A 15083-nucleotide genomic window follows, 5' to 3' on the forward strand; every position below is an offset into this window, starting at 1 on the left:
CTGGGGTAAACAGGGGCATTTTATCATGAGACTAGTGGAATAGAAGTATTAGTATACTGATCCACGTGGCAAGATTGGCAGGGCGATAGGTTAGATTAAGGTTAATACAAGGCTAACGCTACAATTAAGGTTAATACAAGGCTAACGCTACAAATATCTCATATATTTTCACTTTTGTTTAATTGTAGATTGTATACCTAAAATAATTGTAGATTGTATACCTAAAATAATAGCATTGTAGTATATAAATTTTTTAAAAAGTGTATTATTATAAACAATTAAAAATTTTTAACCTGAAATAAAAACACGTAATAAGATGTCATCATACTTGATGCTAAATTGTCATTACATTAAATTGTCATTACATGTATGATTAGTGTCTTCTTGGTATCATATACATATACAAATAAGAGCACTATTTTTCAAACTCAAAATCAAATCCACTCAAACGATCTGTTCACGTCATCAAGAATTGTTGATTATACCTTAAGAAACTAAAACCACCCATTAGTGTTGTTGTCATTTTTTTTTTTGGATTTTTTATATTGTTCATTAAGATTATTTATATTTTTTTTACCGTTACGAGTGTTTTCTCCAAATGGTTATTTTGTGGTGATCATTACCAGTTCATCTCTAGTTCTTCATTATGATCGATTGTTTAAGGCATATCTAAGATTTTTCATCATCTCGGGTTCATCGTCATCATCATATGCATCTACCTCAACGGCTAGTGTTCTTAATTTTTTTTCTATAAATACTTGAAGCCGTTGCTTCGTATGATAATTGGATTTGGCATTCGTATTTTGGTGTGGCGGGCTTAAACGACGACTCAAATCTGTTAAACACTAGTGATTTGTTCAACTCAATGCTTAATGAAGACATGTCCGACGTCCCTTACCATGTAAACGGTGTGGAGTACAAAAATATGATACTATTTAGCAGACAGGATTTATCCAACGTGAACATATTTTGTTAAGTCATTTTCAAGTGCCGTTGATGAAAAACGTTCCTACTTATAAATGAAACAAGCTGCTGATTGCAAAGATGTTGAAAGAATTTTTGGGATTCTACAGGGTGGTTGGCATACTCTACAACAACACGCAAGGGCTTATGAGGACGTCTTATGCATATGTGCATCATATTTTGATTACAATGGTTACAACCTTGCTGAGAATGATTGGGTTTATGAGCCGGTTCAAAATATACAACGAACTTAGATCGAAAGGTACGACGCTCGTGCCAGAAAAACAAAGGAGCTACGTGATAGAGAAGTGCACGAATGCTTACGATCCGATTTGGTTAAACATTTATAGTCTATTCGATAAGAAATGTAGTTTTATGAATTTTATTAACTAATCCAGTTTATTTAATGAATAAATTTAATTTTTTATTTTATGAATTTTAATTTACTATTTCATTTTATTTTAAAAACTTAAAGTTTATTAATAATAATGAAAAAATAAAAATTAATTATTAAAAAATAAAAATGGACATACAAATGGATATTTAAATTTACACATCTCAAAAACACACAACCCTCAATCAAATAAAACCATTTCCCGCGTTTCGACTTCCTCTGCAACGTCGCCGGCACCGGTACGGTCTTCGCTACACATCTTCTTTCTTTCGTCGCCCTCACATAAACGCAACTCATTTACTCTCCGATCGTTTCTGTCGTTTCCGGTACAAATTTACTCATGTGTTGTAGTGTTGTAACTTTGACGTTGGACAGTCTTCGACCTGAGTACGATAACCTCCATAGCAGGGGCGGAACTAGCATAGGGCAGAGGGGGGCAGATGCCCCCAGTGACTTCAACCTATTTTATGCATATTATATGTGTGTTAGCTGTGATTTTAAAGCTTGAATGGTCTTGAAGAAAAAGAGCAGGTGGAAATAGAGTTTGTAGAGGGTGAAACTTGAAAGAGATGATAAAGAGAAAAGAGAAATTTTTTACTCAGTACATTATTTACACATATTAACCTTATATCCTTATAAATTTAAAGATTGTACATATTAGCCCTTGATAATGTCAATATGTACATATATTTCTTTTCTAAAAAGTACGATGTACATACTTTACAATAGTAATAATAGTAGCCCATACATGAACTAACATGTCTAAAATCCACAGTCTACATGGTTAATATTTGTATCTAAATCTTTGGTATCATAATAAATTCACATTTTAATTAGTACTTTTGATTTTATTTTTATGTTATAACGTTATACTAGTAGAAAAATAATATTCTATCCGAGTTTGTACAAATTATTGTGTATCTAACTTCTGTTTAACTTTTATACAAATTAATTTAATTCACTACATAATATTGTTTTGTTTTTATTATTCTATTAACATGATAAAAGATTTAAGTTTCTACTATATTAATATTAATATTAATATTAATATTAATATTAATATTAATATTTAATATTAATCTTTATAATATAAGATATCATTTGTTCTAAAATATTATCAAGTTTTAGTCATTCGAATTACCCAAAAGATGTGTGACCGTAGAAAGAAAAACGCTCGTCAATGTTAAAGATTAAGACCCAAAAGATGCGTGAGCGTCGAAAGAAAAACGCTCGTCAATGTTAAAGATGAAGCTGTAATTCATCGTTTTCAAAAGATGCGTGACCGTAAAGGAAACTGTAGTTTTGAGCTTATTTTATGCGATTTTTTTGAGGATTTAGTGCTTTTTTTTGTTACATTTTGTGCGATTTGTTATTTATATCTCGTACAATTTTTATAATTATATTTGGTGAAGTATTTTTTTGGTAGCTTTTGTTGTAATTTTTTTGCCCCCAGTGACACAGATTCCTGGTTCCGCCACTGCTCCATAGCCGACTTCGTTACTGAAGAGAACAACAACAACAACAACAACAACAAAGAAAAAAAAACGTTTTCATCCTCTCACTTCTTCAAACAGTAGCGACGTAAGTTCAGATTAATTTCTTTTCTTTTTCAAAATCCCTAAAATCCAATATGCATACCACCTGTTTGATAAAATTCCTTAATGAATAAATTCAAAATATGTGTAACTTCTAATCTAATACGATGAAATGTTGTTTATTATATGACTAAAAGTTAATCTTAAGATATAGTTATACTTGTAGATTGGGTGCATGGAGATTTTGGCAATATAGGTACATAATCTTATATAGCTTTTTAAGTGGTACAATTGTGAGTAATCATATCTTCGTTTCCATTCATCCAAGGCCTAGTTTTATATAGTATTACTAAGTGAAGAGCTTCGAGTGGATTACAATTTATTGGAATTAAGGATCGCATGTATGGCAATTAAACCCGAGAGCTTATGATTCAACTCATTGGAACAAGGTGTGTCTGGAAATCTGGAAAAGAAGCTTTTTTGTATGAATACATGTCCTGTATAAGTTAGGTTTAGAGCTTTGAGAGTTCCATGTACGTGCGTAAGCTAATAGGTGTAAAAATGCAATAAAGATTGCTACTTCCATATTAATATATACAAATATACAAATACATCTGCTTTAAAAAAAAAAAAAAAAGAATGCTTTATGGGTTCACAAAATGACGTGTTGTTATCGGGTGGTTAAAAAGATGCTGAAATTTTGTTTCGTATCCACAAGTGCCTGAACACATACAAATTTTAATGAATTGCAGTCGTCTTCTTTTTAGGGTTTATTAAAATGTATCACTGAATTATAAGTATCAAATTGGAAGCCTGATGTTAAGAATCAAATAGTACTAACTAACATCTTAGATAGCTTTGTCAAGGTAACAAATTGTTTTATTATCTAATGTAATGGCAATGTGAAGTATTATTGACACCAGTTATACCTTTAAACTCAGGCATAAAGCGCGATTGGTTCACAATATTAGGTATCCATTACATTTTCTTCTTTTAAAATCATACATTTGTAGGGTGTCAATTTTGAGCCTTGCATTAGTCAGTGTGGTGCCCAAGTTTCTTTTCTTCTCACACATATTCAAGACAGTTAGTGATTGGCCACATTACAATTAGGTGGGTCGAGTTATGGCATATTTTTTCAGTATTTGTTCTCGAGTTTTGAAATACAATGCATTAATGAAATTACGTTTTCTATCTTTTGTTTTTGCTGGTTAAAATTTGTACAATCGTATCTGACCTGACTTGACCTGGATTTGACCAAACCTATTGGACCCGTTCATAATATCTGATCCGTTTGGACCTGAACCCATATTTACCGGACCCAAACCCGAACTAACCCAACCCAATTTCCAGGTATAAAAATGACCTACCATTTTTAGATCATATGAATTATTTTACTTATGACTTAAAAAATCATCTACTTTTCCTTTCAGTTTAAAGCCCTGTCATACAAATCACACAAACCAAGTATGACTCCTGTTTCAGCCAAGCAGTATGCAGGTAAATCATGTTTATACTCCAAATATATTAAATATTAAATACTAAATATTATTTTCATGCATCAGTTAAATTTGTTCATTCAAATTTTATTACAGATGATGTAAGCCTGCTGATGGTATTAATTGACACAAATCCATTAGTTTGGAGTTCAACTGCTACTTATCTATCTCAAGTAAACATTAACAAAATTACTCCATTTCATATAGATTTTTCTCTCATTTTCTATCTTAAGTATTGAACGTGTTATTATATTTTTATTTATATGCAGTTTATTTCATTCTTGAACTCGATTCTTCTATTAAATCAACTGAATCAAGTAGTGGTGATAGCTACTGGCTTAAATTCATGTGATTACATTTATGATTCTTCTTCATTAAGCCAAACTAACAAGAGAACTGAGACGTTGTTGCAGAAGCTCGAGGAGTTTGTGTGTAAGGATGAGAAGCTTAATAAAAACGACTCGGTTGATGGGATCGGTTCCTCATTGCTTTCAGGATCTCTTTCGATGGCACTCTGTTGTATCCTGTTTTATACTTTAAATTTTATATTTTATTAATCCATGTTTAGTGGAGTAAAATGATTGTTTAACATTACAATGATGATTAGACATACAACGAGTATTTCGTTCCGGGTCGCTTCATCCTCAACCTCGGGTAATTTACTGTGATTATATCAATGTGAATCTTAATTAATTGGGGATTCAATTCATATCTTATTGCTGATAAATGATGACAGATTTTGTGCTTGCATGGATCACAAGATGGACCTGGACAGTATGTCTATTCACTTTCTTTTTTCTTTCCTTGTTCGGTTACTCAAAATAATGTTTTATTTCGCAGATATGTTGCTATCATGAACTCAATTTTCTCTGCTCAGAGATCAATGGTATGTGAGATGCATGCTTCGATTTTAATATTCTTTTTGTAAACGGAAGTCGTCTGGAGTCAATTTGATGACTAACCCGTCCCGTTTCGCCCAAAAACATCTAATAAGTCGGGTCAAAGTCGGTATGAGTTGGGTCTAAGTGAGTCAAAATCAAGGTTGGTCAAAGCTAGGTCAAATTCTTGATTTTTTTTACTCAGATTTATGTTTGAAATATTTACGTTTGCAATACTTATGTTTGTTATATTTATGTGTAGTATATATATGTTAAGTATATATATTACTAAAAGTCAATGTTAGTCGACGTCCAAATAGTCCCTGACTCGACCGATATCGTCCCATCTTGTATGTTAGGTCTGTAACTGGTAAAATAATGTTAAAAAGATTCACAAGTTTCTTTCTTGTACAGGTACCTATAGATTCATGTGTCATTGGGTCCCAAAATTCTGCTTTCTTGCAACAGGTACCTCTGTTCATATGTCAACTTTGATAATATATCACTTTATCAATATAACTGATGAGCGTTTATGATTTGTATCGAGTGTTAGGCCTCTTATATAACCGGAGGTGTATATCTGAAGCCCCAATATCTCGATGGACTGTTCCAGTACTTAACAGTATGTACACCATCATAAGATTGCATATTCATCTACTTTTTTCCCCCTGAATTTGCATGTATGGTTTGTATGCAGACGGTATTTGCAACAGATTTGCATTCTCGCAGCTTCTTACAACTTCCTAAGCCTGTTGGTGTAGATTTTCGTGCTTCGTAAGTTTCTTATATGTATGTATTTGTGATATGAAAAATATGTAGTCGCACACTAGTATGAACTTGTGTGTTAAATTATGCAGGTGTTTTTGTCACAAAAACACAATTGACATGGGATACATTTGCTCAGTTTGTTTGTCTATATTCTGTAAGCATCACGAGAAATGTTCAACGTGTGGGTGAGTATGTTCATTCTTTTAAATACTACTCGTACTAATTTATTATTTTTTTAATTAAGCCCCCTGCCACAATTGTTAATAATACTTCAGTATATGGCCTAGGGTTGGATGGGAGGAGGTGTGAAGAAAGTAGAGGTAGCAAGATGGGTTCTTTGGGTGGGTTGGGGAACGGTAAAAATGTCAAAACATGTTTGTGCTGAATCATTCTTTTCTATATTCTAGCCACACAAAAAAAAGTGTTTATGGGTCATTGGGTCAACCCAACACAGCATTTTCAACCCAAGAAAAGATGATACCCGCATGATGAATAGTTCCATGTCGATAAGTTTTGTTGTGGTTTACTCTAATGTATGGGTTATGCATTGGAATGCAGGTCAGCTTTTGGTAGGCTCCACACAAGTGTCCAGACTTTGAATCAGAAAAGAAAGGCTCCAAATAATGGAAGTGATTAAACCATGGTGTGTTTTGTGGATGATTTCAAGGCCGTTGGTGGTTTTAATGGTGCAGAGATGTAGCAACACTTGTGTTGAATTTTCTACTCATGTGTAAAACTGATCCGTTACAAGATTAATGACTAGAGGATCTTGCAAGGATATTGAATAGTTTTTGCTTTCGTCAATTGTATGTACTTGACTTCACAATATAAAGTAAAAATTAAAATACCGAAACAATTGAATATGGGGTTAAGATATGGTTTGGTTGAGGTTGGGTCGACATGCAAACATGTTTTTATCCACTTACAAAAAGCGTTAAACAACGGAAAGATGTAACAACCATATATGTTGTAAGCGTTAAAAAGAGACTTCAAACAATTTACATATGCTTAAACAACCTCATTTTAGTATGTTTTTTTTTTTTTTTTTGTTTTTTTTTATTCTATTTGAGATAAAACACAAGGGGAGATGGGCAATAAATGACTAAACGGTCTAAAGTTGCTCTCTCTCGATCTCATTGAACAACAGAAAGATACGAAAAAAGCTTATGTTTCTTTAAAGGCACAATGTTATTGCACCATATCAGAGCTAGAAATACCAAAACTCAAATGTCATAAACCAATTGCTTTTCAATGTCATATACAGTACATTTCATGAGCCTCTAATAACAATTAACAACTCCACAACTACATTCGATATTTGGTTGCGCTAAAAGGACCATCTAATTCCCTTCATACTTAGGGTCAGCCAACACATAATGATAAGCAATTACGAGAGCGAATATGAATATTCCAAGGAAGTTGGCAATGAACCCCAAGTCGTTATCCGTTATCATCTGCAACAACACAGCCACAAGTAAGAAACAGGTTGTCAAAAATCACATCATCATTATGCGCAATGATCCTAAAATGTATCTCGTTCATTGTATTATTAGGATCTATACAAGTTAATTTAGTTAAAGCTTTTATTTATAACCCCAGATAGCTCTAGATCAGAATATAAAGACATAAACCGAGGGAGCTAAAAACAAAGGAGCCAACAAAATGAAAATAGGGTTTTAAAACAAAACAAAAAAAAGAGTATATGATCACAGTGGGATTCGAACCCACGACCTTTAGATTCGGAGTCTAACGCGATATCCACTCCGCTATGCGATCTGTAGGTATTACATCTTCTACATCGTTTAACAAAATAACGCAATACTCTTTCATACAGTTACAAATGACAAGAGTCACAGATCTAGAAACTAAGCTTGCAGATTCGTGAACTAATTAATTATAAATTTGCAGGTGTTAGCAAATTCGATTAAAAATCAAGTGTGTATTTATGAGCGTATCGAGAAGTAAACAGATCAAACTCGATCAAGATGTTTACAGAACTAATTGAATCAGATCTTAAAGAACGCATCTTTAAACGTTGATCTTAGAAAATAAGAAATTACAAATTAAAAGGAAGCAATTGAATAACGTACCTTGAAAATGCTTGATCAGATGCAGAAAGAAATAACCAAACGGTAGGGCCTGCTCTAAAACCACGGTAAATAGGTGAGTATGTTACATATTTAGTCCCTAAACTTATACTGAATTTACATATTTAGTATTTTATAAATTACATTTGCTCAACACGGTCCAACTTGATTTTTCTGTGTTATAGTATGAACTATGAAACTAGTCCGGATCGGCCCGCGCGTTGCGGCGGGGGCTTTCGGTCTGCGTATTCATATTTAACGTAGCGTTATGTATTTAAAGAGGAGAACATGACCCATGTGTTAAGCGTCGTTTTAGATGTCGTTGTGTTAAGTGTTTTTTAAAAAGTATCCGTTTCGAACATAGTTAGTTTTGTTTTGTTCAATAAATTCTTTCGAGTGTAACGGTGTTGTCGGAAAAATTTAACTCCCGGCGAACAGAAAGATACGGGTTGTCGTTGTGTTGAGCGGTTTTTTAAAAAGTGTCCGTTTCGAATGTGGTTAGTTTCATTTTGTTCATAAAATTATTTTGAGTCTAACGCTGCCATCGAAATAATTTAACTCGTGGCGTGCGGGAAGATACGGGTTGTCGTTTTCTTTAGCATTTTTTTAGAAGTGTCTGTTTCGCGTATAGTTAGTCCCGTTGGGTTCATAAGATTTTTTCGAGTTGAACGTTGGTCTATGAAAAATTTAACTCGCACCGAGCGAGAAAATAGGGCCAGTTATAAATTCGGGTGGAATTAGTTTCTTTTATTTTAATAAAATTATATATTTACACTTTGTACCCCTGAAAAAGTGTAAATTTGAGGGGCTGTTGTGTAAATATAGTCGAAGTTGAGGGACCGTTTGTAATGTGAACGCAAACTCAAAACGACAATCCGATATAACTGAAACTACAACGTCGGGCGCTTCGGTAACCACACTTAACAATTAATGTGGCATATTCCCTTTATTATGAAATCTCCCTACACTGTACCAAGTGTAGTAAAAACGAAGTACTATACAACCGTTTACGATACTAGAGTGACTAGCCCGGTTGGGGTGGTCAAACCCGATAGATCTATCAATAGGATTCGCGCTTACATGTTCTTCCAACATGTAAATATTAGTTACCAAGCTATTAAGGAAGATATGCAAAGTGGTACAACTCAACGTAGAATATATTTTAAGTACTTGTGTCTATTTCGTCAAACATAAAAGCAGCACATGTATTCTCAGCCCAAAAATATATATTGCAAAAGCAATTAAAAAGGGAGCAAATGAAACTCACTATACGATATTTTGTAGTAAAAATATGCATACGCCGGAACTGAACAATGCATGGTTGGCCTCAGATTCACTATCCTATATCAAGTATATATATTAACACGTATAATTGTAATCGGACAAATTTATATATAATTAGTGATAAAAAAAGGGGTTATCACCAAAATGCCCAAATATTTTTTACCCCTTGCACCAGAGCCCAAAAAAAAAAAAATGACAAAATGCCCTCGCAAGGCGCAAGGTACCTTGCGACCTTGCCTTCTTGCGTCCTTGCGTATTCTTTTAATTTTTATCACGGTTAAATGACATGTTTAAACGCCCGCGCAAGGTACCTTGCGTACACACTGGCGCAAGTACGCAATCTGAAATGTCCCGTTCTTATTGATTAAAAACGTTCCATATTAATTGATTTCGTTGCGAGGTTTTGACCTCTATATGAGACGTTTTTTAAAGACTGCATTCATTTTTAAAACAAACCATAACCTTTATTTCATAAATAAAGGTTTAAAAAGCTTTACGTAGATTATCAAATAATGATAATCTAAAATATCCTGTTTACACACGACCATTACATAATGGTTTACAATACAAATATGTTACATCGAAATCAGTTTCTTGAATGCAGTTTTTACACAATATCATACAAACATGGACTCCAAATCTTGTCCTTATTTTAGTATGCAACAGCGGAAGCTCTTAATATTCACCTGAGAATAAACATGCTTTAAACGTCAACAAAAATGTTGGTGAGTTATAGGTTTAACCTATATATATCAAATCGTAACAATAGACCACAAGATTTCATATTTCAATACACATCCCATACATAGAGATAAAAAATCATTCATATGGTGAACACCTGGTAACCGACATTAACAAGATGCATATATAAGAATATCCCCATCATTCCGGAACACCCTTCGGATATGATATAAATTTCGAAGTACTAAAGCATCCGGTACTTTGGATGGGGTTTGTTAGGCCCAATAGATCTATCTTTAGGATTCGCGTCAATTAGGGTGTCTGTTCCCTAATTCTTAGATTACCAGACTTAATAAAAAGGGGCATATTCAATTTCGATAATTCAACCATAGAATGTAGTTTCACGTACTTGTGTCTATTTTGTAAATCATTTATAAAACCTGCATGTATTCTCATCCCAAAAATATTAGATTTTAAAAGTGGGACTATAACTCACTTTCACAGATTTTTACTTCGTCGGGAAGTAAGACTTGGCCACTGGTTGATTCACGAACCTATAACAATATATACATATATATCAAAGTATGTTCAAAATATATTTACAACACTTTTAATATATTTTGATGTTTTAAGTTTATTAAGTCAGCTGTCCTCGTTAGTAACCTACAACTAGTTGTCCACAGTTAGATGTACAGAAATAAATCGATAAATATTATCTTGAATCAATCCACGACCCAGTGTATACGTATCTCAGTATTGATCACAACTCAAACTATATATATTTTAGAATCAACCTCAACCCTGTATAGCTAACTCCAACATTCACATATAGAGTGTCTATGGTTGTTCCGAAATATATATAGATGTGTCGACATGATAGGTCGAAACATTGTATACGTGTCTATGGTATCTCAAGATTACATAATATACAATACAAGTTGATTAAGTTATGGTTGGAATAGATTTGTTTCCAATTTTCACGTAGCTAAAATGAGAAAAATTATCCAATCTTGTTTTACCCATAACTTCTTCATTTTAAATCCGTTTTGAGTGAATCAAATTGCTATGGTTTCATATTGAACTCTATTTTATGAATCTAAACAGAAAAAGTATAGGTTTATAGTCGAAAAAATAAGTTACAAGTCGTTTTTGTAAAGGTAGTCATTTCAGTCGAAAGAACGACGTCTAGATGACCATTTTAGAAAACATACTTCCACTTTGAGTTTAACCATAATTTTTGGATATAGTTTCATGTTCATAATAAAAATCATTTTCTCAGAATAACAACTTTTAAATCAAAGTTTATCATAGTTTTTAATTAACTAACCCAAAACAGCCCGCGGTGTTACTACGACGGCGTAAATCCGGTTTTACGGTGTTTTTCGTGTTTCCAGGTTTTAAATCATTAAGTTAGCATATCATATAGATATAGAACATGTGTTTAGTTGATTTTAAAAGTCAAGTTAGAAGGATTAACTTTTGTTTGCGAACAAGTTTAGAATTAACTAAACTATGTTCTAGTGATTACAAGTTTAAACCTTCGAATAAGATAGCTTTATATGTATGAATCGAATGATGTTATGAACATCATTACTACCTTAATTTCCTTGGATAAACCTACTGGAAAAGAGAAAAATGGATCTAGCTTCAATGGATCCTTGGATGGCTCGAAGTTCTTGAAGCAGAATCATGACACGAAAACAAGTTCAAGTAAGATCATCACTTGAAATAAGATTGTTATAGTTATAGAAATTGAACCAAAGTTTGAATATGATTATTACCTTGTATTAGAATGATAACCTACTGTAAGAAACAAAGATTTCTTGAGGTTGGATGATCACCTTACAAGATTGGAAGTGAGCTAGCAACTTGAAAGTATTCTTGATTTTATGAAACTAGAACTTTTGGAATTTATGAAGAACACTTAGAACTTGAAGATAGAACTTGAGAGAGATCAATTAGATGAAGAAAATTGAAGAATGAAAGTGTTTGTAGGTGTTTTTGGTCGTTGGTGTATGGATTAGATATAAAGGATATGTAATTTTGTTTTCATGTAAATAAGTCATGAATGATTACTCATATTTTTGTAATTTTATGAGATATTTCATGCTAGTTGCCAAATGATGGTTCCCACATGTGTTATGTGACTCACATGGGCTGCTAAGAGCTGATCATTGGAGTGTATATACCAATAGTACATACATCTAAAAGCTGTGTATTGTACGAGTACGAATACGGGTGCATACGAGTAGAATTGTTGATGAAACTGAACGAGGATGTAATTGTAAGCATTTTTGTTAAGTAGAAGTATTTTGATAAGTGTATTGAAGTCTTTCAAAAGTGTATGAATACATATTAAAACACTACATGTATATACATTTTAACTGAGTCGTTAAGTCATCGTTAGTCGTTACATGTAAATGTTGTTTTGAAACCTTTAGGTTAATGATCTTGTTGAATGTTGTTAAACCATTATTTATTATAACAAATGAGATGTTAAATTGTTATATTATCATGATATTATGATATATAATATATCTCAGTATGATGTATATACAGTTAAATGTCGTTACAACGATAATCGTTACATATATGTCTCGTTTCGAAATCATTAAGTTAGTAGTCTTATTTTTACATATGTATTTCATTGTTAATACACTTAATAATATATTTACTTATCATTTAACATAATTAACCAAGTGTATCAATATCTTAATATGATTCATATGTACCTAGTAAGACGTTGTTATAACGATAATCGTTATATATATCGTTTTCGAGTTTCTTAAATTAATAATCTCATTTTTATGTATATAACTCATTGTTAAAATACCTAATGAGATACATACTTATAATAAAAACATGTTAACTATATATATAACCATATATATGTCATCGTATAGTTTTTACAAGTTTTAACGTTCGTGAATCACCGGTCAACTTGGGTGGTCAATTGTCTATATGAAACATATTTCAATTAATCAAGTCTTAACAAGTTTGATTGCTTAACATGTTGGAAACATTTAATCATGTAAATATCAATCTCAATTAATATATATAAACATGGAAAAGTTCGGGTCACTACAGTACCTACCCGTTAAATAAATTTCGTCCCGAAATTTTAAACTGTTGAAGGTGTTCACGAATCTTCTGGAAATAGATGCGGGTATTTCTTCTTCATCTGATCTTCACACTCCCAGGTGAACTCGGGTCCTCTACGAGCATTCCATCGAACCTTAACAATTGGTATCTTGTTTTGCTTAAGTCTTTTAACCTCACAATCCATTATTTCGACGGGTTCTTCGATGAATTGAAGTTTTTCGTTGATTTGGATTTCATCTAATGGAATAGTGAGATCTTCTTTAGCAAAACATTTCTTCAAATTCGAGACGTGGAAAGTGTTATGTACAGCCGCGAGTTGTTGAGGTAACTCAAGTCGGTAAGCTACTGGTCCGACACGATCAATAATCTTGAATGGTCCAATATACCTTGGATTTAATTTCCCTCGTTTACCAAATCGAACAACGCCTTTCCAAGGTGCAACTTTAAGCATGACCATCTCTCCAATTTCAAATTCTATATCTTTTCTTTTAATGTCAGCGTAGCTCTTTTGTCGACTTTGGGCGGTTTTCAACCGTTGTTGAATTTGGATGATCTTCTCGGTAGTTTCTTGTATAATCTCCGGACCCGTAATCTGTCTATCCCCCACTTCACTCCAACAAATCGGAGACCTGCACTTTCTACCATAAAGTGCTTCAAACGGCGCTATCTCAATGCTTGAATGGTAGCTGTTGTTGTAGGAAAATTCTGCTAACGGTAGATGTCGATCCCAACTGTTTCCGAAATCAATAACACATGCTCGTAGCATGTCTTCAAGCGTTTGTATCGTCCTTTCGCTCTGCCCATCAGTTTGTGGATGATAGGCAGTACTCATGTCTAGACGAGTTCCTAATGCTTGCTGTAATGTCTGCCAGAATCTTGAAATAAATCTACCATCCCTATCAGAGATAATAGAGATTGGTATTCCATGTCTGGAGACGACTTCCTTCAAATACAGTCGTGCTAACTTCTCCATCTTGTCATCTTCTCTTATTGGCAGGAAGTGTGCTGATTTGGTGAGACGATCAACTATTACCCAAATAGTATCAAAACCACTTGCAGTCCTTGGCAATTTAGTGATGAAATCCATGGTAATGTTTTCCCATTTCTATTCCGGGATTTCGGGTTGTTGAAGTAGACCTGATGGTTTCTGATGCTCAGCTTTGACCTTAGAACACGTCAAACATTCTCCTACGTATTTAGCAACATCGGCTTTCATACCCGGCCACCAAAAATGTTTCTTGAGATCCTTGTACATCTTCCCCGTTCCAGGATGTATTGAGTATCTGGTTTTATGAGCTTCTCTAAGTACCATTTCTCTCATATCTCCAAATTTTGGTACCCAAATCCTTTCAGCCCTATACCGGGTTCCGTCTTCCCGAATATTAAGATGCTTCTCCGATCCTTTGGGTATTTCATCCTTTAAATTTCCCTCTTTTAAAACTCCTTGTTGCGCCTCCTTTATTTGAGTAGTAATGTTATTATGAATCATTATATTCATAGATTTTACTCGAATGGGTTCTCTGTCCTTCCTGATCAAGGCATCGGCTACCACATTTGCCTTCCCCGGGTGGTAACGAATCTCAAAGTCGTAATCATTCAATAATTCAATCCACCTACGCTGCCTCATATTCAGTTGTTTCTGATTAAATATGTGTTGAAGACTTTTGTGGTCGGTATATATAATACTTTTGACCCCATATAAGTAGTGCCTCCAAGTCTTTAATGCAAAAACAACCGCGCCTAATTCCAAATCATGCGTCGTATAATTTTGTTCGTGAATCTTCAATTGTCTAGACGCATAAGCAATCACCTTCGTTCGTTGCATTAATACACAACCGAGACCTTGCTTTGATGCATCACAATAAATCACAAAATCATCATTCCCTTCAGGC

At 33.5% G+C, this 15083-nt stretch overlaps 2 protein-coding genes and 1 non-coding gene across 3 annotated transcripts; 1 reads left to right on the forward strand and 2 right to left on the reverse strand.

The window, feature by feature from the left end:
• Positions 1 to 4361: 4361 nt before the first annotated feature.
• LOC139863304 (general transcription and DNA repair factor IIH subunit TFB4-like) lies at positions 4362 to 6674 on the forward strand. Its single transcript, XM_071851937.1, has 11 exons — positions 4362 to 4392; positions 4488 to 4564; positions 4661 to 4910; positions 4999 to 5045; positions 5128 to 5165; positions 5232 to 5277; positions 5684 to 5737; positions 5823 to 5891; positions 5967 to 6043; positions 6127 to 6222; positions 6596 to 6674. The coding sequence occupies exons 1-11, from the start codon at positions 4362 to 4364 to the stop codon at positions 6672 to 6674; spliced, it is 864 nt and encodes a 287-aa protein (XP_071708038.1).
• A 691-nt stretch (positions 6675 to 7365) lies between these two features.
• LOC139864794 (dolichyl-diphosphooligosaccharide--protein glycosyltransferase subunit 4A-like) lies at positions 7366 to 7491 on the reverse strand. The gene has a single exon (XM_071853365.1). The coding sequence runs from the start codon at positions 7489 to 7491 to the stop codon at positions 7378 to 7380; it is 114 nt and encodes a 37-aa protein (XP_071709466.1). The 3' UTR covers positions 7366 to 7377.
• A 249-nt stretch (positions 7492 to 7740) lies between these two features.
• TRNAR-CCG (transfer RNA arginine (anticodon CCG)) lies at positions 7741 to 7813 on the reverse strand. Its single transcript has one exon. It is a non-coding gene; the product is annotated as a tRNA-Arg (tRNA).
• Positions 7814 to 15083: the final 7270 nt, after the last annotated feature.

This window comes from Rutidosis leptorrhynchoides, chromosome 8 (assembly GCF_046630445.1).
Source record: "Rutidosis leptorrhynchoides isolate AG116_Rl617_1_P2 chromosome 8, CSIRO_AGI_Rlap_v1, whole genome shotgun sequence".
NCBI classification, from domain to species: Eukaryota; Viridiplantae; Streptophyta; class Magnoliopsida; order Asterales; family Asteraceae; genus Rutidosis; species Rutidosis leptorrhynchoides.